Source organism: Aotus nancymaae, unplaced genomic scaffold, assembly GCF_030222135.1.
Source record: "Aotus nancymaae isolate 86718 unplaced genomic scaffold, 86718_ANA_hifiasm-v0.15.2.pri h1tg000022l_1, whole genome shotgun sequence".
Lineage (NCBI taxonomy): Eukaryota > Metazoa > Chordata > Mammalia > Primates > Aotidae > Aotus > Aotus nancymaae.
The window spans coordinates 35217501-35242521 of record NW_026988435.1 but is presented as its reverse complement, the minus strand read 5'-3'; the positions used below and the strand labels follow the sequence as shown (position 1 = coordinate 35242521).

The following is a 25021-nucleotide window of genomic DNA, read 5'->3' as shown; positions in this document are numbered from 1 at the left end:
CCTAGAAGAGAAGGCATCCTCTCATCCTCTGCTGTTCCCTGCTCCACTCCACTGGCTCCACATGGCCCCATCATCGGCACACCACACACTGCCCACATGCAGCCTGCACACAAGACCACACCTGCGAAGGGACTGGGAGCCCAGGCTTCGGCAAAGTGCGGCGCCACTACAGGTGGGCTCATCTGGGCAGTGCTCACCCCTCTCTTCTGTCTGTGCAAACTGGGGGCAAGAGATGTGCCTCACAGCACTGTCCTGAGGATCCAGGGTGAGTGACTGGAGCACCCAGGAAAGTTCCAGGGATTCTCTATCTCTCCACATCTCACTCTGGTCTGTTTCTTCTCAATTTCCAACCAGAACATCCTGAGCGCCTCTGGCTTCTAGACCCTTGGCTGATCCACATTCCTCTGTTTGCTTTCTCTGCCAGCTTCCACCCTGACCTTCCAGCTTCTGTTTCTCTGGATGAAACGCCCGCTCCTTCCTCCTGTCCTTCTTTCCCTTTTCCCTTCCAACCTCCTTCCCTCCCTCCTTCCCTTCTTTCCTTTCTCCTCCTTCTCACTTCGCTTTTTTTCTCCCTCCCTTCCTCCAGGCTCCACCAGGTGCTGAGTAAATCCTGGGAACAAGCCAAGTGGCCCCTGCCCCCTCAGCTGCAGCCCAGAGGGTTCCAGCAGGTGGACAAAGAGCTCACGGTGAGGCCCAGGAACACAGAGAGCAGGGGGCTCGAGGGGACATGGGAGGGCTGTCCAGAGGCACCGGCACCCAACAAAACAAGACAGAGAAGGAGAGGGTTCCAGGCCGAAGGATCTGTGCGTGTAAGGGCTGGAATGTAACAGGCACAGGCTGCGTTCAGGGAACAGGAAACAATGCCGAGTTAGCCAGAGAATAGGTGGGGAGAGATGGGAAGGGGGCATGCCTTCAACAAGGCCACAGGGCAAGCAAGGGCCCCCACCTGCCACGTGGAGAGCTGGGGCTGTATCCTAAGACCCCGAAAGGACACTGCCTGGTTCAAATCTCACTCCACCACTTAGCAGCTGTGTGACCTTGGGTGATTTTATTCATTTCTCTTATGATGGTTTTTTCTTCCATAAAATAGGGTAATAGAGAGTGACGATCACACCAGGTCATTGTGTAAACTAAGTGACATGATGTCTGGCACACATCAAACATGGAGCAAGGGTTAACTTTTCTGCCAACCTGGACAAGAGAGTTACAGTGAAGAGAGGCAGGGGAGTTCCAGAAATACTCCAGATCAACACACCCTTCACGCAAACGAGCCCTTCTTGTCTATATATATATATTTTTTTTTTTCACTTTTGTTGCCCAGGCTGGAGTCCTCCGCCTCCCGGGTTCAAGCGATTCTCCTGCCTTGGCCTCCAAAGTAGCTGGGATTATAGGCATGCACATGCACCACCATGTCCGGCTAATTTTGTATTTTTTAAGTAAAGACGGAGTTTCTCTATGTTGGTCTCAAACTCGTGATCTCAGGTGATCCGCCCGCCTCAGCCTCCGAAAGTGCTGGGATTACAGGCGTGGGCCACCGCATTGCCTATATCTTAATCAGAACCTCACTCTGTCCAGCTCCTTTCTCTATGGCAAAGGATTGAGTCCTACCCCAGGATCTAAGACTCTGAGCTAACCCTGTACTGTCACTTACAGGGTATGCTGAAGGGGGGTGACTCACTGGGATCATGGGGGACCCAGGGTCTACCTGTGATGCAGCTGAGGATTCATCCTTCAAATATTCATTGTGCTTACCCTGGTGGCCCTTCCTGTACCAGACCCTGGGAACAAAATGGTGAACCAGATCAATCAATTCCCTCCCCCCGTGGAGAGTCCTTGCTGGCTGGGAGACAGGAGAGGAATGGATTTAGAACAGGAAAAGGATAGGCAGTGAGCGGTGGTGAAGAGGAAATTAAAAGGGTGAGAGGAGAGTATGGGGGACTCTCTGGCGGGAATTCAGAGATGGTCTCGGCAGTGGTGCCATTGGATTGGGACTGGGATGTGGGAATGGGCGGGCCATCCAAAGAGCTGGGAAAGGGCATTCCAGGTATCACAAGTAAATGGCCGGGCTCATGGCTCATGCCTGTAACCCCAGCACTTTGGGAGGCCGAGGCAGGTGGATCACCTGAAGTCAGGAGTTCGAGACCAGCCTGACCAACATGGTGACACACCACTAAAAACTCCACTAAAGCACCACTAAAAATACAAAAATTAGCTGGGCATGGTGGCGCACACCTGTAATCCCAGCTGCTCAGGAGGCTGAGGCATGAGAATCACTTGAACCCAGGAGGGGAAGGCTGCAGTGAGCTGAGATCGCACGACTGCACTCTAGCCTAGGCGACAAAGCAAGACTCTGTCTCAAAAAAAAAAGGCCGGGAGCAGTGGCTCACGCCTCTAATCCCAGCACTTTGGGAGGCTGAGGTGGGTGGATCACGAGGTCAAGAGATCGAGACCATCCTGGTCAACATGGTGAAACCCTGTCTCTACTAAAAATACAAAAAATTAGCTGGGCATGGTGGCGCGTGCCTGTAATCCCAGCTACTCAGGAGGCTGAGGCAGGAGAATTGCCTGAACCCAGCAGGCGGAGGTTGCGGTGAGCCGAGATCGCGCTATTGCACTCCAGCCTGGGTAACAAGAGCGAAACTCCGTCTCAAAAAAAAAAACCCTCAGAGGTAGGAGGGACAAAAGAGAGGCCAATGTATCTGAAGAACTGTGAGCAGAGGGCAGGGCAGTGCTCAGGGAGGCAGGAGATGGGCGAACAAGTCTGCAAGGAGTGCAGGCCAGGCAGCAGGATAGAGTTTCACACAGCGGGCGATGGGAAGCTAAGGGCCAGAGGAAGGGACAGAAATGAGTCGCAAGGACAGAATGCGGGCTCTGTGAGGGCAGGATGTTGTTTTCTTCTCTCCTCAGCCCCTCAGTAAATTTTGGTAAAGGCCACTCTGACAGTTTGTGCAGAAAAGACCAGAAGGAACAGAGATGCAGGTACCAAAGAACCCCTGACGACATGCTCCCTCGGCCTGTCACCTAATGCATGCCATCAACACTCAAGCATGATTTCCCAAGACAGGCACGGTGGAGACAGCAGGAGGAACAGTCACTTCAGAAGCTCGATAACTCACATGGACCAGACATCGATTTTGGGGCCGTATTTCTTCCTGGCGAGCAGTTCTGGTGCGGCGTAGGCGGGGCTGCCACACTGTGTGCTGAACGGATCCGAGTAACCCAGGATCCCTGCGCAGTTGCTCAAACCAAAGTCTGCAAAGAGAGGAGAACAAAACCAGCTCCGAATTAGAAAACTGCGGAAATGAAGAGGGGGAAAAAAGGAAAAATAAAAAGGGCAGCAGGAAAGGAAACATTCTCTCAGGCTAACACATAATTTAGCATCCTAAAGAAAAATGTAGCAGCTGCAAACCATAACCTCTGGATATGAGACTCAAGGCGAAAGAATGTCAGGTGGTGGTTCCCTGGCTTAGCTGAGAGCACATGACATCGGGCCTCACTGTAAAAGTCAGCTAGAGTGAACGGTGTGCTGCACTAAAACCTATTTCCATCCACTCTTGTAAATGAGTCATCCGGGAAAAAGAGAGAGAATTTGCTTTCTAGGACCAAGGCAGAAAGAAAGAACAGGCAGAGGGGATTGGAGGTAGCTTCCAAGCTGAAGGAAGATTGAAGGAAGATTGATTGTCCCTGTGTCACCCTCAGTGACATTCGATCCAGCCATTTACAGTTGACTTTTTCAGCTGAATGTTTTCATTTCATGGAAGTCTTTTTAAAATTCCCCCAAAGACATGCAGCACATACAGTGACTTGAAGAGGGGAAAAATATACCCAGCAGTTCAGACAACCCTGAATGTTGGCTGGAAAAGTAGCACCAGAAAGATGGCAATGCAAACTAGACAGAGCGACCTCATGGCGCCGCTTTGTTCCTGGATGATTAACATACCCAGGAAGAGGGGGGAGAAAGTGCAACGCATCTATAGACTTTGGGTCTACTATGCCTTCTGCCCCATGTTTATCTTTTGATCTTAAAGATACTGAAACTGACAGGTAATTAGAGAGCTGTTAGTGTTATGCCCTCATCTGAATCTTTCCCTAATCTTTGTTGATCTCAGAATTAAGATCACAGTTCATCCTTTGAACTTCAGTGTAAATATTATGGTCCAACCCCCCTCAAACAGAAGACTCAGGCTGCAGGGCTCAGGCAGAGACAGGCTTCCAGTCTTGAACAAGACTCTCGCAGTTTCTCAATCGGCAGTATTATGTCTAGTTTCATGACTGTATTTTCACCTCACTCTAACATGTCTCCACCTGCAAGGCACATTACTGCAAGGAATGTTGTAGGAAATCTCAGGGGAGGAGGAATACAGTCCAGTCCGTGAAGTTAATCGCACACCATGGATCAAGATGTCACAGCCAAAAAGTTTTCCAAAAGTCGTTGGGTTAAGCTTTTCTAAAGAGAATCCCATCTAAGCAGAGCTCAGAAAACTCTTGAAGGCTCTAAATGTCACCAAACACGTCAGCCATAACTACAAGAGGGAACGGTGAACAAACCAACCAGGAATGCTGCATGTTCAAACACTGAACTTTTCTTTTGTTTTTTTATGATTCCATTTTTCTCTCTTAACCTCTCTCCCTCTCTCCTCCTTGACTCCCCTACTCTTCACCCCAACCCTCCCCCACACCCCATTTCCTTTCCCATCAACCTAGCCAGCACCCATAGACCCCACAAACCCTGCCCAAGATAAGTCCTTCAGGAGAAGAAAAATCATATCATGCTTTAAATTGGAGGGTTGTTTGATTGCTTTCAGTTTGAAAATGAACCTAAAAGAATGTTAAGGAACAAACAAATGCATGAAGACCACCTACTGTGAGAGACAGCACCATCAAATAAAGACAATAATAGTTGGGTAGCCCCAGTGTCCTCAGAGTCCTTGAAATTATCTCTAAATTTCTGAGATCAAAGCAAAAGACTCCGACTCCGTTCCTAATCTCAGCAGGGTTCCCTTCACAGCAAAGGGCTGCCTCGCTCTGTTCTTCTTCACCTCCCCCGGGCCAGAAAGAAGGACTTGTTCTCAGAAGAGGGCAGAGAGAGAGATAAGAGGCCAGGTCGCCCTCCACCATCCCAGGCAAGTTTGGGAACAGCCTGGCCTTATCTTGAGCAGTTTCAAGAACATAGCTTAGCAGAGGATTTGGGAGGTGGAGGAGATAGCATCTGCATGTTAGGAAACTTATGTTGATGGAGCCAAAAGGTTTTATTTAAAACACATTTGTAGAGAAACAACCAGTTTGCTTCACATTCATAAATGTAATTATAAAATTGTACACATCTGGCTATAACTGGAATTGTGGAACTAGAGAGAAGGCCACCTCCCAGCAATGTCACATGGGTCTGCCTCAGTTAGATTTGGTAAATATATCAGCCAATGACCACCCAAATATCTGAGAGCTGCAAAACCAATCTCACAAAATGCCCGAGTGAGCCCTGCTTTGGAATACTGAAGTGCAAAACTGTTCTAAGTTGCAGCTCTTCCATTTTAAGATTAAACCTACCAAACATCAGACTGCTTTTTTTGAAAGGGAAAAAAAAACCTCCTAATTAAATCAAATCTTACTCCTGGTAATTCTAGTTAATTTGAAACATGGCTTAAGTAGATTTATTTAAACTGAATTCTTTCAAAGAAAGAGAAACTATTAAGAGGCAATCATAATAGCTATAATCACCTTTGAAACAAGCAGGTAATGCCTTTGAAGAAAAGAAGGTTCAAAGAGCTTTCAAGTCACAAAAAGACAGAAGTTGGAAGACCTTTGATACAAATTGCCCAAGCCAGGGGCAAGAAACCTCACAAGACACTGACTGGGCCTTCATCTCTCTGAGTGAGTGAGGAAATGCATTCTTTCTTAACAAAATGCAGTTTCCACCAGCCCTCAGGGTAGGTGTGAGGTAGGGCTCTCTGTGGGGCAGGTGTGAGGTAGGGCTCCTCAGTTTTCACTGGTCAGGAGAGAACTGGCAACCAAATGGGCGCAGTTAACAAAGGGAAATCCAACAATCACTGCCTCTTTTCAAGCAGGTGCAGGCAGCCTGCTTTCTGAAGGGCCCAATTTTGTCCCAAAGACCTGAAATGTCTTTGTAGTGCCCATCCAGGCACTGCCAGCAGAATGACTCTGAGGGATTTGAATAAGATGGTTCCTGGCACCCAAAGAGTGACCATCACATGCAGCAAGAGGGGAGGGGCGGGCTCTACTTTAGGTGTATAATTTTCTCACTTGACTTGGACAGGTCTCCTCTAAGAGGTTTTAGTATTCAACCAATCTGTGAGCTCCTTATAAATGCATCAACTGACTGCAGCAGTGAAATGATTGGTTTTTCTAGAATCCCCTGAGTAAATGTCCAACCAATAAAAAGGTCTGTGCATTTCACCATTGCTTATTCCACAAGACAGTTCTGTCAGTGGTCACCTAGGGTAATCACTTAAGGAGAAAACAGAGAGACAAGCACAGAGGAGACAGAGGGGCAAGAGGGAAGGGAAGAAACGGGATGGGCGATGCCCAGCTGAGATGTGGAAACTCTGTCTGCAACCTTACACGACTCACCAGCCTCAGTCTGCAAGCCGCCCTGTGGAAGTGAATTCTTCTAACACTTATTATTTTGGAGTCTTGCTCTGTCACTCAGGCTGGAGTGCAGTGGCACAATCTTGGCTCACTGCAACCTTTGCCTCCCAGGTTTCAAGAGATTCTCCTGCCTCAGACTCCTGAGTAGCTGGGATTACAGGCATGTGCCACCAGATACAGGTGGCTATTTTTTGTATTTTTAGTAGAGACAGGGTTTCACCATGTTGGCCAGGCTGGTCTCGAACTCCTGACCTCAGGTGATCCACCTGCCTTGGCCTCCCAAAGTGCTGGGATTACAGGCATGAGCCACCACACCTGGCCTATTCTTTTACTGTCATATAAATACCGCTGTTATAAAGCCTGTTCTCTTACAGTCTCTGCTGCTGTTAGGACAACTCTGTCGCTGTCACCTCCATATTTTGCAAAGAACAGTTCCAGGGGTCAGCCTGCCAGGCAACCTAAAACAAAAAACTCCTTTCCTCTATTCCTTACCCCATCAGGAAGCCCCTTTGTTTAACACTCAGGATGCCAGAAATGAGGACCAGAGAGATATACTGCAAGCATTTCAACACAAGCTGCTTGTTTTCCAGCTTCTGCACTTGGCTCTCAAGACAACTAAAACGCAATAGTAAAACAATTTAACAAAAAGAAAATTGGCCTGGTGCGGTGGCTCACACCTGTAATCCCAACACTTTGGAAGGCTGAGGTGGGCAGATCATCTAAAGTCAGGAGTTTGAGACCAGCGTGGCCAACATGGTGAAACCGTGTCTCTACTAAAAATACAAAAATTACGTGGGTGTGGTGGTGCACACCTATAATCCCAGCTACTCGGGAGGCTGAGACAGGAGAATTGCTTGAACCTGGGAGACAGAGGCTGCAGTGAGCTAAGATTGCACCACTGCACTCCAGCCTGGGCAACAGAGCAAGACTCTGTCTCAAAAAAAAAAAAAGAAAGAAAAAGAAAATCCTTTGAATTATCTAATAATCTTCTAAGAATAGATTCTTCTAAGTGCTTTTGGGGGAAAAATTGGTTTCCTCTTCACAATTAATTTTCGAATAGGTGTATCCATCAACACCTATCGGTGGTGTTTAATTATCCAGAGTCTATGCAGCCTCTTGCCTGGTACTGAATTGGGAGCTGACTGTAATTCCAAAATATCTAATAAGTCATTTTAAGGATGTATTCTGGAGAATCTTGTAATGACTTTCAGCACTTGCCAAACAAAAGTTCCTTCTTGGGTACAAAAGTTAAATTCACAAAGTCCTATTGATCCTTCTTTTTTCCCCTCATATAAAGTCTTTTCAAGTCATTGAGGTGTAAGAAATTACTTGCATTTGAGGTGGGAAAAAAAAGAGAGAGGAATAAAAGATGGTGCCATCTAATATCTGGATATAAAAATGATGCCCTGAATTCTGCCCAGAGCAACCATAGAAGGAGACAATAACAACAGAACCACCTGAATTCTTCTAGAAAATGCGTCATACTGAATTCGCTATGGACCCTGAATTATGAACCGATTATGATACTCCATCTTGTAGCTTCCTTCTGATTGGTTCAGATTTCTAACTATCTCTCTGTGGGGACCTCTCTGCACAGCTCCCATTGTACCAACAAGCCTGAATAAAGATTATATTAAAAAGAGAAGGTCAATTGTGTTCCCCCTTATTTTAGGCATCCCTGCATTCACTGAGAAGTGGAGTAAGACATGGCAAAGCTATGAGAAGCATTTCTAAGCCAAACTATCTTTCACCATCTTTAAGGAGTTTTCTGGAAGGGCGCAGTGGCTCATGCCTGTAATCCCAACACTTTGGGAGGCTGAGGCGGGCGGATCACCTGAGGTTGGGAGTTCGAGACCAGCCTAACCAACATGGAGAAACTCTGTCTCTACTAAAAATACAAAATTAGCCTGGCATGGTGGAGCATGCCTGTAATCCTAGTTACTCAGGAGGCTGAGGCAGGAGAATCACTTGAACCCAGGAGGCAGAGTTTGCAGTGAGCTGAGATCGCGCCATTGTACTCCAGCCTGGGCAACAAGAGCAAAACGCTGTCTCAAAAAAAAAAAAAGTTTTCTGGTTAATCCAAATAAAAATAAACTCTACAAAACTACAAAAGGTCAGCTCCATTTGAATTTATGGAGAATGTATGTTTGAATAAGACAAGGAAACACATGACCAAGATACATTTATTTGGTGGCTGTGAAATCCATTTCTTGGCCGAGTTATAGTATTTTCACCCTCCTAATTAGGTTCATATTATTATTAAAATTAAATTTTGAAGCTATTATTTAAATTAATTTTCATCCTAAAAACCATTATTAAGTATTAGAGGTAAAAGAAGAGAATCTAGAATATTATCTGGGTATTAGAGGAAGGCCATGGATAATTTTCAAAGCTGAGAACTGACAACACAACACTTAAAAGATAATTTTGCTTTAAAAAAAGAAGTCATACCAATCAGCTTGATATTATTGTCTTCATCTAGTAGCAAATTCTCTATCTTCAAGTCTCTGAAATAAACAAAACCACACAACATTTCAGATAAGCATTCGAAATAATGGAATTACATTTTGCTTCTGAAGGGAAATGAACTGGTTTTAGAGCCACTTCTAACCAATCTGTAAAGCTTTCTGCCAAAACTCAATCAACAAGTAAATATTTTAGACATGAAATATTAATAATTACTTGCTGTAGACTATAAAAGCTGAAGAATTTTAGAGATGACAGAGAGCGAAGAGGGCAGAAGGGATCATGAAAAGCTTCTGGAAAAAGCAAGACCTAAACTGGAACCTGGAAGTTAAGCAGAACCATGGTGTGGGGAGAGTGAAATACGACATTCAAGGTGGCGCTGCCTGAGTGGCCAGGGAAGTCGTTCATACGAATGTGCCCTGGGGTGGTGACACTGTGAGCAACACCAGATTTAGGGAAGCAATTAAAAAAAAAAAAAAACACATGAAAGTCAACTTAACTGATGAGTCCAGTGACCTCCATGTTTCGAGCCCAAGGATCATGGCAAACTGGCAGGTGAGGCTTAGTTCATCTATTCAGCAGGCAGATGGTATCATGGGCAGAATAATGGACTCCAAAGATGTCGGTGTCCTACTTCCTGAGAATATGTTAACTTTACAGAACTAAAGGGATGTAAGTTCCTGACAGGGTGAAGATTGCTAATCAGATAATGGGTGATGCCACCACGGATTGACACTGAGGTGACGGGAGGAGGTGGAAGGGAGAAGTGAGCCCAGGGTCGTGCTGAGTGTGAGGTGCCTGTGGTGTCTACACCTGCGACCATCAGCTCCTGGAAGGCAGGAAGCATGTCTGCCCTGCTTCCCACTGTACCCCAGTACCTCTGCACATTCCAGGTACTCAGTAAACACCAATGAGTCCAGATTAGCAACGAGATCATTTGAGATTTCAGAAGCAGAAGTATTTATGTGGGCAAAAGGATATATTTGGATCAAAACCATCTAGGTCAATGATTATCAGCTCTGGCATCTTAAATTGTAGCCTGCCAGCCCAGACACACCATGAATATTAACTGTGTAAGAATACTCACACTCATACACACACACATACACTCAGAGAGAGAGAATGAGACACGCTCTCTTCCGTTGTTTTTAAACATACCATTCTTGGTCCAGCTTTTATTTTCTCACTTTTGAATAAGAGAAATGTTTCATTTTCCTCTTATCTCTATTGTAAGGAACTGAATGGTGTAATCATGTTAAAACAAAAACGGTAACTGATACAGTCAATGTCCAAACAAAAAGGCGCAGCAGCCAGGACTGGCTGTGGCAAACAGGACGGCAGTGACTCACTTAACGGGGACAGCTGCTCCCGGCTCGGTACCAGTGCTGCCAGCTCACCTCATTCGACAAAAGAAGCCAGAGTTCTGGATATGATCTCAATGTTTAAATGTTGGCAACAAACTCATATTTCAAACAACCATAACCCCCATCTTATAGGCAAGATATGACCTGCAGGCTACCAGTTTTCAACCTCAATATGGGTGGAAGCTGAAGCCTTGAAGGGACATGAGGTTGTCCCGGAGAGGGCAGAGAACTGGGGGAAAGACCAGCAGGCTGGTGGGGAGCACTGGCATTCACAGCAAACAGGGAAAGAGCCGTTGCAGGGGTGGGCAGGGGGGATGTCAGCCAGGCTGTAGTCACAGCAACCACCAAGGGCGGCATTTCAAGATGTTAAGAATTAAGGAGTCAAGGCCCGGCACGGTGGCTCATGCCTGTAATTCCAGCACTTCGGGAGGCCAAGACGGGCAGATCACAAGGTCAAGAGGTTGAGACCATTCTGGCCAATATGGAGAAACCCCATCTCTACTAAAAATACAAAAATTAACAGGGCGTGGTGATACAAATATTAGCAAGGCATAGTGGTGCGTGCCTGTAGTCCCAGCTACTCGGGAGGCTGAGGCAGGAGAATTGCTTGAATCCAGTAGGTGGAGGTTGCAGTGATCCAAGATCGCGCCACTGCACTCCAGCCCAGCAAAAGAGCGACACTTCGTCTCCAAAAAAAAAAAAAGGAATTAAGGAGTCAAATGCAGAAAAAAGGGTGAGCTCTAAAAGTGTCCAACAGATTCAAAGTTGCCAATAGCCTTAGGGCTGGACGCTGGCTGAGAAGGGAGATATGTGTTCACATGGGGATATAAACAGACATTCCCCATTCCAATGGTCCCACAAAAAGGAAGAAGAATCGCATGCTCTCCCTTCACTCCAAATGAAACAATGCACAGAATACTTCAAAACTGTGTCTGACTTTTAAAGATATCATATATGTCCAAATACAGGGTGACGCCAAATATGAGGTAACATCCTTGCTCTTCCAATAGGAAGACCTTGTCCCTCAGCGAGAGGTTTTTGGAAAACACAAACGTATAATTTTTAGGAATGCAATATAATTATTAAATGGCTATTTATACTACTTATCTTTGAAGCTGCATCATCCTATTTAAGAACATCTATTAAAATGTTAACATAGTTTTAATTAAAGAAAGACTGTTTCCACACTCACATTTCATGAAACAATTTTATTCAAACTCGTCACACCAGACTCTTTGAGTCATTGTGCAGTGTTTCAATGTAACATGATCTTTCAGGTGACTGGATATTTGAGACAAAACATTTTTAAAATTTGCATATGTGTATTTGCTGGAAATCTTATCCCAAATCATACGCACCCATTTAAAATCTCCATAAATTAATGACTCAGTGAACTGTTTTGAGGCTGGTCTCTCAAACTATCACAGTCATGAGGCCATACCTTTAGAAGTTATTATTATTATTATTATTATTATTATTATTATTATTTTGAGACAGAGTTTCACTCTTGTTGCCCAGGCTGGAGTGCAATGGCACAATCTCAGCTCACCACAACCTCCGCTTCCTGGGTTCAAGTGATTCTCCTGTCTCAGCCTCTCAAGTAGCTGGGATTACAGGCTTGTGCCACCACCCCTGGCTAATTTTCTTGTATTTTTAATAGAGACAGGGTCTCTCCATTTTGGTCAGGTTCGTCTCAAACTCCTGACCTCAGGTGATCCGCCTGTCTTGGCCTCCCAAAGTGCTGGGATTACAGGCGTGAGCCACTGCACCCGGCGAGAAGTTATCATTAAAACCATGTAAAATGCTCTTGCCTTCCCTCCTGCTGGGTTCCTCAGGTGATTTCTAGAGCACCCAAAGTCATCAGTAAGCCAAATCAAGGTTTATGTGTCTTCTCCAACTAGTATTTTGTTATTGAAAATAAAATACTATATAATTGAAATTGTGTCCCTTATAACATGAGAGATTTGCAAGGACTCTGTAAGGCACTTCCTCTTTTCTGAAGATAATGAAGACATACTATCAGCTTGACTTCTATCCAAGCATATACGGTAATTCTAACACACACATGTGCACACATAAAATAGTATGCCAGCAATATTACAAACTGTCATTCCGCGAACCCTGATTATAAACAGCAGTACTATCTAAATCTAAAGGAAGGCTACAGTTTGTTTCAAAGGAAATTAAGCCTCTTTGCCTGGGAAGAATGCAAAAGCATTAAAGAAGAAATGTGGTTCAGAACAAATACTGTGGTGAAAAGCATCCTAAAGAGGCAAGGTGAAAGACAGCAATTGCCGAGAGCAATAAAATGAAGCTGGGTAATTCTGGGGCCACAAAAGCCTGAGAACAACCACAGTGATTAGAAGAATGATATAAATGAAAGACCAAAAATAAGAGAAAATACAAAAGAAAAAATACATGCTTTTAAAATCTAAGAAATGTCCTAAAACCGGGGAGGACATATTAAATGTAATAATTAGGCAAACTGAGAAAAAATAAAATCAGTTCAAAGTCACTATCTTCCCACTCATAGTCACCCATAGCATCCCATTATAACTGGCTCCCATCCGCTAAGAAAAATGCACAGAACAAACCTGGTTAACCTGGTTATTTGTCCAGATTTCTAAAAGATTTCAGTGACAACCAATCCAACTGCCTAAAAGTTCCACACTAGTTAATGGAAAGGTGAGCTGCTATATCGGTGCTGCGCATTGTTCCCAAGACCCTGTCCAAGAGCTCAGTGTACTTACCCACCCAAAAGAAAGGAACATTCAATAGCCTTTGGCTTTATTTATGTCCACTTCCTGCTTTGTCCTTTGTAACTTATCCAGAAGGAAGAGGGATACTTTCCTCCTGACTTTAGGAGAAAAGGCACTAAAATCTCATTTTTCAAATAGTTTTACCTAGATATTTCCCCAAATGAATGGAAAACTTATGGATATAAATGTTTACAGCAGTTTCAATCATGCTTTCCCCAAACTGGAAGCACCCAAGATGTCCTTCAGTAGGAGAATGGATGAACAAACTCTGGTACATCCAAACAATGACATATTCAGTGATAAAAAGAAATAAGTAATCCCAGCACTTTGGGAGGCTGAGGCGGGTGGATCACCTAAGGTCAGGAGTTCAAGACCAGCCTGGTCAACATGGTGAAACTCTGTCTCTACTAAAAATACAAAAATTAGCCGGGTGTGGTGATGGGCACCTGTAGTCTCAGCTACAGGCTGGGGAGGCTGAGGCAGGAGAATCGCTTGAACCTGGGAGGTGGAGGTTGCAGTGAGCCAAGATGGTGACACTGCACTCCAGCCTGGGGGATAGAGTGAGACTCTGTATTAAAAAAAAGAAGGCAGCGCAGGAAGATGGGAGGGTGAGGACAGTGCTGGGAGTGAGGACGCAGAGGTCCAGGGGGTGTCTTGGGAACAACGCACAGCACTGATATACCAACAGAAGCCATGTGAAGCAGGAGCAGGGAGCCCAGCAGAGAAGAGGCCACTAGAGGGATGGCAGTTCGGACTCAGAAGGCTTCAGGACCCTTCTCTGCTCATTAGGCAGTTCCAGGGAGAAATGCTCAAATGGGACCCATCACACCAGACAGACCAGATGTTGAGATGTGTGCAGGGTGTTTTTACAGAGATCCAGAAAGGACCTAAGGGGAGAAGCCTCCTCCACACACTCTAGGTATCCCCTAATCACAGCCCTTTGTTCCAAGTTCTTTCAAAAGAACAAGCAGGCACACAGGCCATGACTAACCATTCAAGGTTCACCCACAGGCTACCAAGCAACCCCTTCCCCGTCCCTCCACCCACCCACCCAAACTCTCCTTGCATCTCTTTCAAGATGGTCAATTGGAAGGTTCTGAGACTGGCCACCATAAATTGAGTCACTGCCCTCCTGGACAGAGGGAGGAGAGTCAGGGAGGGCCCTGTTACCATGACAACGTACAGATGCTCCCCCAACCCCGGGGGCAGAAAGGCAGCTGCTCCAACCTGTGGAGCAATGAGGCAGACAGGAGCAGTGCTAGGGAGGTGGAAAGCAGGAGCGTGTGTGTGTGTGTTTTTTTTTTTGTTACACCTGAGAGTGTAAGTGCACATGGGTTTGTGTGTGCACATTGCAAGTGTGACATTTGTTCATGTGTGTGCATGCATGTGGGAGAGCATATGAGCATACATGTGTGGGTATGTGCATGTGTGTGCACACATCCATGCGTGTATGAATGTATACATGTGTCTGCACATATGTGCTGCATACACACACGTGTGAGCTCTCATGTGTCAGCATGCACACTGTGTATATGACCATGGGCATGTGTGTGTGTGTCTGTGTGTGTTTGCGTGCATACATCACATGCATCCAGACTTGTGGGATGGGAGAAGGCAGAGTCTCTCTCCTGGGCCTCCACAGGCCACGCCCAGCCCAGGAGGTCTAGGCTGAGGGCAGGAACTCGGGAAAGCGTCTGGGGGAGCCACTCAGGGTTGAGTCCAAAGATGAAAGTGAAGATCTGAATGGCGCAACCCTGAGGCATCAGGAGAGGAGGGAAGAGGAGGAGAGCCTGAGATGTGGCAGAGCCAGTGAACACCCGAAGTGGGAAGGCCAGGCAAAGACAGGCAGCCAAGCCAGGAGGCCCGGGGAAGGGAGTAAAGACAGGTGCTGGGGTTTGGCTCTCTCTAATGGACCTGCCAACCAGCCCCGGGCAAGTCAATTAAGATCTCTGAGCTTCTGATTCTTCCCTGAAGCCCGGCCTCCAAGAGAAGGGTCACCCAGCAGGACCACTGGCAGAGGCAAAGGAGAAGATGTATTCCTGAGTGCTTTGCAGGCCACTCCATTTATGAGGTGAAAGGCTGGAGGTGATCATAATTAAAGTCAAAGATTCTAAGACAAGGTGAAGAGGAAAGACTCCAGAAAATACTTAAAAGAGGTGATTAATTTGGCCACAAGTAAACAGTATTGGGGGTCATGCCCCCCCAGCCTAATGAAAGGTAAGAGAGAAGGGGCCGAGGGAAGGCTAGACCCAATTCAGACAGGATTAAGTTTTGATGGAAAAAGTTTTGCCTACGGGGATGGTCTCAAGATGGATTTTAATAATAAACTAAGAATAAACCATCCCAAACTCCCCAAGCACGTAACTCCCCAAGGCAACAGGCATTTTGCAGGGAACATGATATTTTTGGTTAGGTCTTACCTTCAAAAGCGCTGTGTTAAAAGCAAATGATTTGCAAATCCTTGATTTATTTACAAATGGGTATTTTGGTAAAATACAAGAATAATGTGTTATCCATGTACCTGATTTATTTATTCAAAATGAAATCTTTATTGAGTTCCTGTAATGTTCCAGAAACAAATGCTGTATATAAAACTGAAAGACCTATTCACCAGAAAGATGCCACTCTACAAATTGTGACCTAAAAAATAAACACATTGACACCAAGTCAGTGAAGAAACTCCATTGAAATTCCAGGGAGAATATGGACTATTCCAAGACATAGGACTGGCCATCCTATGGAAGGAAGCTTCCATCCCAGTGCAAACTCTGACACTAAGCTGTATTCATTCAATTTTCCTTCCTTCATTCAACAAAGTATTACCATGTGCCCACAGGCCTGGGCACTGGCTAAGCTATGGCCTGTGCAAAAGGCAGATAGAGAAAAGTAACTCTGGGATAAGGGCTCAGAAAGAAAAGCAGAGGATGCTGGGGAGTCTATGGCCAGGGGGCCCAGCCTGGAGGGCTTCTCGGAGAGGGTGAGCCTGCAGCTGGGACCTGAAGGATGAGTAGAATTCAGCCAAAGATAACAAGGGCAGTGCAAGCAGAGAACGGCTGGCATGGAGAACCGTGGGCCTCAGTTTCCCATGCATAAAATCAATGGGTGGGACTCAGTAGTAATTACAGAGAAAATGGACTCAGGCCTTACACAGCATCTCAGTTTTGAGCACTTTAGGCAGATTGACTTATCTAATCCTCACCACAGCCATGTGAAGTGGATAATCTATTTTCCCTGTTGTGTAGTTGTGGAAAGACAGGCACAAAAGCCTGAGTGATTTGTCCAGTGCCACTTTGGAGTGGTCAAACCAGCATGTGGACAAGGGGGTCTGGCTTGCAAAGCACTGTACATCTCAATCCATGAAGCTGTTGGGCTGGAGCTTTGCAAGAGCTCGCATTTCCAACGCTACTTTTTTAAACCCAATTAAACACAAAACTGTTGCTGTCACCGGCCGGGTGCGGTGGCTCACACCTGTATTCCCAGCACTTTGAGAGGCCAAGGCAGGCGGATCACGAGGTCAAGAGATGGAGACCATCCTGGCCAACATGGTGAAACCCTGTCTCTACTAAAAATACAAAAATTAGCCGGGCATGGTGCCGTGTGCCTGTAGTCCCAGCTACTTTGGAGGCTGAGGCAGGAGAATTGCTTGAACCCAGGAGGCAGAGGTTGCAGTGACCTGAGATCGCGCCACTACACTCCAGCCTGGAGACAGAGCAAGACTCCATCTCAGACAAACAAACAAACAAACAACTTTTGCTATCACTGGTGCCTCCAGATATGTGCTCACTCTCAGCAGAAGACTGTGGGATTCCACCCAGCTCCTGGATATGAGCAGAAATCATTCCCCTCTCATCTGCCGTCCCCTCCCTCTCCTCTCCAAGAAAACCTGAAAGTTAAAAGAACTTCTTAACCCCCGACCAACACAGGTTGTGCCTGCTTCTTGTCAGGCCCAAAAGAACAAAGAAGGGCCTCCTCTCTTCCACTGCCCTCCTCTTAAGCGCAGAGCCCTTTCCTCGTATCGATGAATGGGTAAGGTCACGCCCCGGGAGCCACAGCGCTGACACACATCCCAGCTCAGGCTCAGTCTCCCTTTGATCATGTGTCTTTCTCCTGGTCCTGCAGCCCCGTGGCTTTTCTCTTTCTGCTTAGGGATGGCGGTATTGTATTACCCTGTTGTGTGTTATCTATACAGTTTGATTGGACTTTGTTATTTTGAATGAACACATGAATCTCAAATTCGCCTCTCAGCAGAATCGGCTTCTGAGTGATTCATGTTAAGAGTTGATGCTCTGTATACAATAGGCAAATCATCAGATTTTGGCATCCTGCTGGGTGAGCACATTTGGGAGAAGGAAAAACAACTCATTATATTTTAGAGAAGCTTAGACAACTCTAACATGGAATAATAAGGAAGTTAGACCATACGCTAACTTTGTAAGAATGAACAACAGCCCTAGACACAGAGGCTGTGGCAGGTCCATCTAAGAGGACGCTCTCGGCCAGCAAAGTGAATCTGCTTTATACATGCTTAGTTTCCTTTGTAAAAAAAGTCTACTTGTAATATTTATTGTTTCTTTTAAATGATGTTTAAATAGTTCTAGAAAGATAAATAAATATTTCAATTTAATGCCAAAGGAAATGAGGGCTCTGCTAGCATTAAGTTGAGTATAACATAACAACATAATATCAGCCTAATCAGGAACAGCATTTTTGTTTTTTTGAGATGCAGTCTTGCACTGTCGCCTGGCTGGAGTGCAGTGGCGCGATCTCGGCTCACTGCAACCTCCACCTCCCGGGTTCAAGCAATTCTCCTGCCTCAGCCTACCGAGTAGCTGGGATTACAGGCATGTGCCACCACCATCCCTGCTAATTTTTTGTATTTTTAGTACAGATGAGTTTCAATATGCTGGCTAGGCTGACCTTGAACTCCTGACCTCGTGATCCACCCGCCTCAGCCTCCCAAAGTGCTGGGATTACAGGCATGAGCCACCGCGCCCAGCCAGGAACTTAAAAAGCATCCTCTAACACACACACACACACACACACACATACACACACACACATACACATACACACACAGAAAAGCCCTTTAAATCACTGTATACATATAGCTACAAAAAAATCACCCTGAATCCTTTTGCATGATCCAATGTATTTACTCAGAAATCTTCCCACCAGGGACCCCAGGGCCTCTCTGAAATGCAATACTCTTTTATTCATTTGAAATACCTAACCTCAAAATAATTTATGAAATTCATTCCACCTTCGCAGCATTAAGGAGAAAATTCGTTATGGGAAAGTGCTCCAGTAAAAAGCATACCAATGGTCAGCTGAAATGCGAACACCCAAAATTAGTGGTATAGAGTCTTTGAAAGTCAAGACATTCCGTTAAAGCCACCATGAATATATTCTAAACAAGCATTTTAATGTGAGGTCTCAACCAGCTCATCACCTATGTCCGTGTACGGTGACACACGTTAACATGATTTTTAGAGGGAAAAGTGAAAAAAATCTTCCTAAATCATGCCTATATTTCCAATCTTCCCTAACCTTAAAAGAGCTGAGCCCTTGCCATTATTGGATTATAAATACATTCCCGGAGAGAGAGGCAAAAGTGAGAAAAGCTGGAGATCAGAGAAACAAAAAGCACACGTCTTTGCTATTGAAACATTATTAAATTCATTGCTTTGACATTCTGACAGTAATTGCGCTGAGAGGGATTGGATTTTGTTAATATTACTTTAAAAGGGCTGTTGAGAATTTCCTGCAGGAGAGGCCAGCGTGCAAGGTGCAGCTTTCACTGGGTTTTCTTTGTTGTTCTCACAATCCTGAGAAGCTTGATGCTCATCTTATTTTTGACAGCACAAAACCCTTGGAAAAGCACCCGAGTACCACAGAAAGCTCCGCCACTCCCAGGCCTGGTTCCATTTTCAACTGTGACCTGTGGAGCCGGTAATCCAAGCTGATTCACTTGTGAGGTTTCTGCCTTTGTCATCTTAATAAACAAAGACAGAGCCAGGCACACTTACGACTATCATTTTCCTAATAATGGCAGAGCTATGACACCTCAGGCTACCCAAGGGTATTGTTGGAAAGAGCCGAAAATAGTGTGATTCACTTACAGTTTCTGAATGTTCTCTTCCTTGCTAATCTAAGCCCAAAGAGTTCTAATGAAGTGTGATCTCATAACAACATGTGCGACTGAGTCCATATGTGAAGAGGTTCTCTCTCCTGGATGAGGAGGAAATGATTAGCCGGAATGGTGCCCGGCCAAGGCTGGCCCTAGAAAAGCCCTGGACAATGGACCTCCCCCAGGTTAGACATGAGAGCATCCCACAGCACCCCTCCCATTAGTAAGGAGACAGCTCTCTCTACCTTGAAGTCTCTAAAGTCTAAGTTCTAAGTTAAGGCCTGGAGCTGCTTTCGTCACCGTTCAGAAAATAAATGGCTTTCACGGCCGGGTGCAGGGCCTCACGCCTGTAATTCTAGCATTTTGGGAAGTGGAGGAGGGTGGATCATTTGAGCTCAGGAGTTCAAGACCAGCGTGGGTAACATAGCAAAACCCCATCTCTACTAAAAATACAAAAATTAGCTGGGCACAGTGGCCCGGCTACTCAGGAGTTCCAGCTACTCAGGAGGCTGAGGCAGGAGAATCTCTTGAACCTGGGAGGCAGAGGTTGCAGTGAGCTGAGGTCGCGCCACTGCACTCCAGCCTGGGCAAAAGAGTGAGACTCCATCTCAAAAAGGAAGGAAAGAAAGAAAAGAAAGAAAAAAAAGGAAGGAGAGAAGGAGGGAAGGGGGAAGGAGGGAAGGGGGGAAGGGAGTAAGGGGGAAAGGGGGAAAGGGAGGTAGGGAGGGAAGGAAAGGCTTTAAAACAGAACTAGATTATCATTATTAAAATTAAAATTAGATTTATCATTAGATGTTGAATTTTTTAAAAATATGTGTTTCTTGAAAGGATAGAGAAAGCTGCCATATGACCCAGCAATTCCACTCCTAAGACTGGAGTTTTCTGATAAGTGAAAACAAAGCGTATAGCAGTATTATTCATATTAGCCAAAGTGTGGGAACCACGCAAATGGATCAGCCAATTCTGGTATATCCATATATGGAGTATTATGCAGTCATGAAAAGGAAGGACACACTGACACATGTTCTAACTTGGACAAATCTGAAAAACATTGTGCTACATGCAAGAAATCAGTCACAAAAGACCACGTATTATATAATTCCATTTATATGAAATGGCCAGAATAGGCAAATCCACAGAGACAGAAAGTAAATTAGTAGTTGCCTGGGCTGGGGTAAGAGGGAAATGGGGAGTGACTGCTAATCGGTAGAAGGTTTCTTCTGCGGGGGTAATAAAAATATTCTAAAATTTGGTGGTGATGGTTGCACAACCCTGTGAGTATACTAAAAAACACTAGATTATATACTTTCAAATTGTGACTTTTATAGTACATATAGTTATTAATTTAGCCAAGATCACACCACTGCGCTCCAGCCTGGGGAACAAAGTGAGACTCTGTCTCAAAAAAAAAAAAAAAATCATTGAATAAAACAGCTCTTGAGTGGCTACCATATGTAAAGCAAAGACAATGACAGCACCATCATCCCTAGCACTAAGTGAAAAACAACCTCATGCCATATTAACACTGGCTCTTGGAGGCCTAAGCAACTGGTCTCACGAGTATGCAAATAAGAAAAGCAGCTAACACTTACCTGATGCCTACTAGGTACCAAACACTGTCTCAAGCTCTTCCCGTATATTAACTCATTGACCCTTATTCCAACTGAGAGAGACGTGTCATTATTATTCCCATTTTACAGATTAAGAGATTGAGGCTTGGCGAGGCACAGTGGCCCACACCTGTAATAGGAGCACTTTGGGAGATGGAGACAGGCAGATCACCTGAGGTCAGGAGTTCAAGACCAGCCTGACCAACAGGGAGAAAGCCTGTCTCTAATAAAAATACAAAATTAGCCAGGCGTGGTGGCACATACCTGTGATTCCAGCTACTAGGGAGGCTGAGGCGGGAGAATCACTTGAACCCAAGAGGCGGAGGTTGCCGTGAGTTGAGTTCACGCCACTGCACTCCAGCCTGGACAACAGAGTGAGACTCTGTCTCAAAAAAAATAAATAAATAAAAGTAACCTCCCTAGCAAGTTACTTTTAAGTAACTTGCCCAAGGTCACATAACTATTACAGGGCAGAGCCAGGTTGCAAGCCTAGTCACTCCGGCTTCAGATTCTACTCTTTTAACCCTCACACTGGCATTAACCCAACTGGCAAAACAATTCCATGGAATAAAAATATAGAAACCCAGCCTAGCCAACATAATGAAACCTTATCTCTACTAAAAATGCAAAAAAAAATTAGCCGGGCGAGCACCCGCAATCCCAGCTACTTGGGAGGCTGAGACATGAGAATTGCTTGAACCTGGGAGGCAGAGGTTGCAGTGAGCCATGACTGCACCATTGCACTCCAGCCTGGGCAACAAGAATGAAACTTCGTCTCAAAAAAATAAACAAATAAATAAAATAAAAATGTAGAAAAATTGTAAAACGGACTGCAATTGCTCAGCCTTTCTCAGAGGCTCAGAGAGCGCTGAAGCACAGCACCACACACGGAGCGCGCAGTCGACGATCATCACCTGGCCAGGCCCTCACCTGTGGACCACCCCGGCCCGGTGCAGGTGCTCCACGGCGGAGATGAGCTGCCGGATGTATCTGCGGGCCTCGGACTCCTCCAGCCGCTTCTTCTCATAGATCTTGTGCATCAGGTTGCCCCCAGGGCACAGTTCCATGACCAGGTAGTAGCTGTTTTCCGTCTCTAAAATATCAAGGAGCTGAGTGATATTGGGGTGGCGGATCATCTGCTGGATCTGCCCCTCTCGCCGCAGGTTTTTGGTGACATAGGTGTCCTTTTTGGCTCTCTTCTTATCGATGACTTTTATGGCCACCTAAGGAGAAACCAAGATCATGCCTGTTATCAGACGTGACAGACAATAGTGATTCCTGGGCTACTCTCAAGAATCCAGGGAGAATGCATAGCTATTTCTCTGCAGCAGGAGAAACGACTTATCTATAACAGCATCAGCCGGACGCGGTGACTCACGCCTGTAATCCCAGCACTTTGGGAGGCTGAGGCAGGAGGATCACTAGGTCAGGAGTTCGAGAGCAGCCTGACCACCCTGAGTTCAAGGTTTCAACATGGTGAAACCCCATCTCTACTAAAAAAAATAAATAAATAAATAAATAAAATAGCCAGGCATGGTGACGTGCACCTGTAATCCCAGCGACTCCAGAGGTTGAGGCAGGGGAATTTGCTTGAACCAGGAAGGTGGAGGTTGCAGTGAGCCGAGATCGCGCCACTGCACTCCAATCTGGGTGACAGAGCAAGACTCCGTCTCAAAAAAAGTAAAACAGCATCAACAGAAAATATATATATACACATTCATATTTATGCATATACCATATATATATACATAAACACACATACACACATACATGTATAACATTAGGAAAAATCAAAAGGTCCAGTTATTAAGGAAGACAATGGAATTTATCTAAGAAAATCTGAATGGCTGTCTGGAAGGCACAGTGCAGGGTTAATGTCCAACTTATGTTTCTGCAGGATGGGAAGATGAAATAACAATTTCTCCTCTAGCAAAGAACTCTTCCCAGTCCCTCTCAGGACTCACCATCATCTCCCTCCAGATCTGAGGACCCCCAACCACTTCAGAAACAGCTAAATCTGGCCCCAATCTTAGTTCCAGGGCATGGTTGTAGGGCACTGCCCAAAGATGCAGCACCCCTCACCTTGCCCACCCTCTCTCTGCCATGCACAGGCCCTCAAGCCCCAGGTCTACCTCCTTGCCTTGTTGACTCACTCCCAGGGAAACTCAGCCGCCACTGTCAGGACCCAACCTCTGCTCTTACTCCACAGTCACATCTCTCCCACCCCCAGGAAGCTCCTCCTGGGGCATTTCCCCCACAATCAACTTGTCACAAGAGGTAGGGTGGGAGGGAGGGAAGAACAGAAGGAAGATGGAGGGACAGAAGGGAAGGGAAGACTGTCATTTCCACCCCAAATCCGCATCTGTCTCCAGTCCTCTTTCCTTTAGGGGAAGTCACCTCTCCACGGTGTTCACCCTTTTCCTCCATCTCCTTTTCTTCCTTCCTTCCTTCCCTCCCTCCTTCCTTCCTCCCTCCCTTCCCTCCTTCCTTCCTTCTTTCCTTCCTTTCTTTCTGCCTTCTTTCCCTCCTTCCTTCCTCTCTTCCTTCTTTCTTTCCTTCCTTCCCTCCTTCCCTCCCTCCCTTCCTTCCCTTCTCTTTCCCTTCTTTCCTTCCTTCTCTCCTTCCCTCCCTCCCTTCCTTTCTCCTTCCCTCCTTCCTTCCCTCCTCCTTTCCTTCCTTTCTACTTTCCTTCCCTCTTTCCTTCCTTCCTCCCTTCCTTCTTTCCTTCTTCCCTCCTTCCCTCCCTCCCTTCCTTATTTCTTTCCTTCCTTCCCTCCTTCCCTCCCTTCCTTCCCTTCTCTTTCCCTTCTTCCTTCTTTCCTTCCTTCCTTCTCTCCTTCCCTCCTTCCTTCCTTCCTTCTTCCTTCTCTTCTTCCTTCCTTCCTTCCTCCCTTCCTCCCTCCTTCTTTCCCTCCTCCTTCCCTTTCCTTCCTTCCTTTCCTTCTCTCTCTCTTTCCCTCTTTCTCTTTTTCTCTTTTTTTCTTGACAGAGTCTCGCTATCACCCAGGCTGGAGTAAATGGTGCAATCATGGCTCACTGAAGCCTCAAGCTCCTGGGCTTCGGCGATCCTCCCACCTCAGCCTCCCAGGACCTGGAACTATAAGCACACACCACCATGGCTGGCTAACTTTTTTCTTTTTGAAGAGAGGGATCTCCCAATGTTGCACAGGCTGGTCTTGAACTCCTGGCCTTGACTGATTCTCTCCCTCAGCCTCCCAAAGTGCTGGCGTCACAGGCGTGAGTCACTGCACCTGGCCGCCCTGTTCTTTCTTTTGCCTTCACTCCCCTCTCTAATGTGATCAGCCACTGACATCAACACATGATGTCAATGTCTTCTGCCAGCTGCCTCGCCACCTGTCCTTCCTCTCTGTTCCCCCACCCACCCATCTGGTTCATTCCAACCGTTGCCCCCAGCGCCCAGACGCCCTGTCATTAACTGAGACACGAGCACCCAGGAACTCCTTCTCACACAGCTGTGGAGCCTCCCGGGGCAGGAGGAACACAGCGGACCTCCCAGTTCCCTTAATTTCTCTTTTTTGTAATTATATTTTGTACCTTTTTCACAATGCCCTCAATATGCATTATATGCAATATGCCGTCTACAGAAGTACAAGCACATAAATAAATATAAGTAAATAAATACAGATGAATACACGTTTTCAGTGAGGGGCTCAAATATTATGTTGTGGGCATAGTTCCTGATAAAGAAAAAAACAGGTTGGGCATGGTGGCTCACACCTGTAATCCCAGCACTTTAGGAGGCCAAGGCGGGCAGATCACCTGAGGTCGGGAGTTCCAGACCAGCCTGACCAACATGGAGAAACCCCGTTTCTACTGAAAACGCAAAATTAGCTGGATGTGGTGGCACACGCCTGTAATCCTACTAGAGAGGCTGAGGCAGGAGAATCACTTGAACCCGGGAAGCGGAGGTTGCAATGAGCTGAGATTGCACCATTGTACTCCACCATGGGCAACAAGAGTGAAACTTCATCTCAAAAAATAAAGAAAAAGAAAAGAAAAAAACAGAAGTCTGAGATCTAATGTACAGCAGGGCGACCAGCGTTAACAATAACGTATTGCACACTTGAA

At 45.9% G+C, this 25021-nt stretch overlaps 1 protein-coding gene across 5 annotated transcripts in view; it reads right to left on the bottom strand.

The window, feature by feature from the left end:
* The window catches only part of HUNK (hormonally up-regulated Neu-associated kinase), a 286592-nt gene that overhangs the window by 68649 nt on the left and 192922 nt on the right, over nt 1–25021 (bottom strand). For all 5 annotated transcript variants that reach the window (XR_010343928.1, XM_064380095.1, XM_064380097.1 and 2 more), the window contains 3 exons: nt 21863–22155; nt 9058–9113; nt 3117–3252 (listed from right to left, as the gene is read on the bottom strand). Coding sequence is in view for 4 of the 5 variants with exons in the window: in XM_064380095.1 (XP_064236165.1) it covers nt 3117–3252; nt 9058–9113; nt 21863–22155 (485 nt within the window). In the remaining variant the exon portion in view is untranslated. The remainder of the gene's footprint in view (nt 1–3116; nt 3253–9057; nt 9114–21862; nt 22156–25021) is intronic.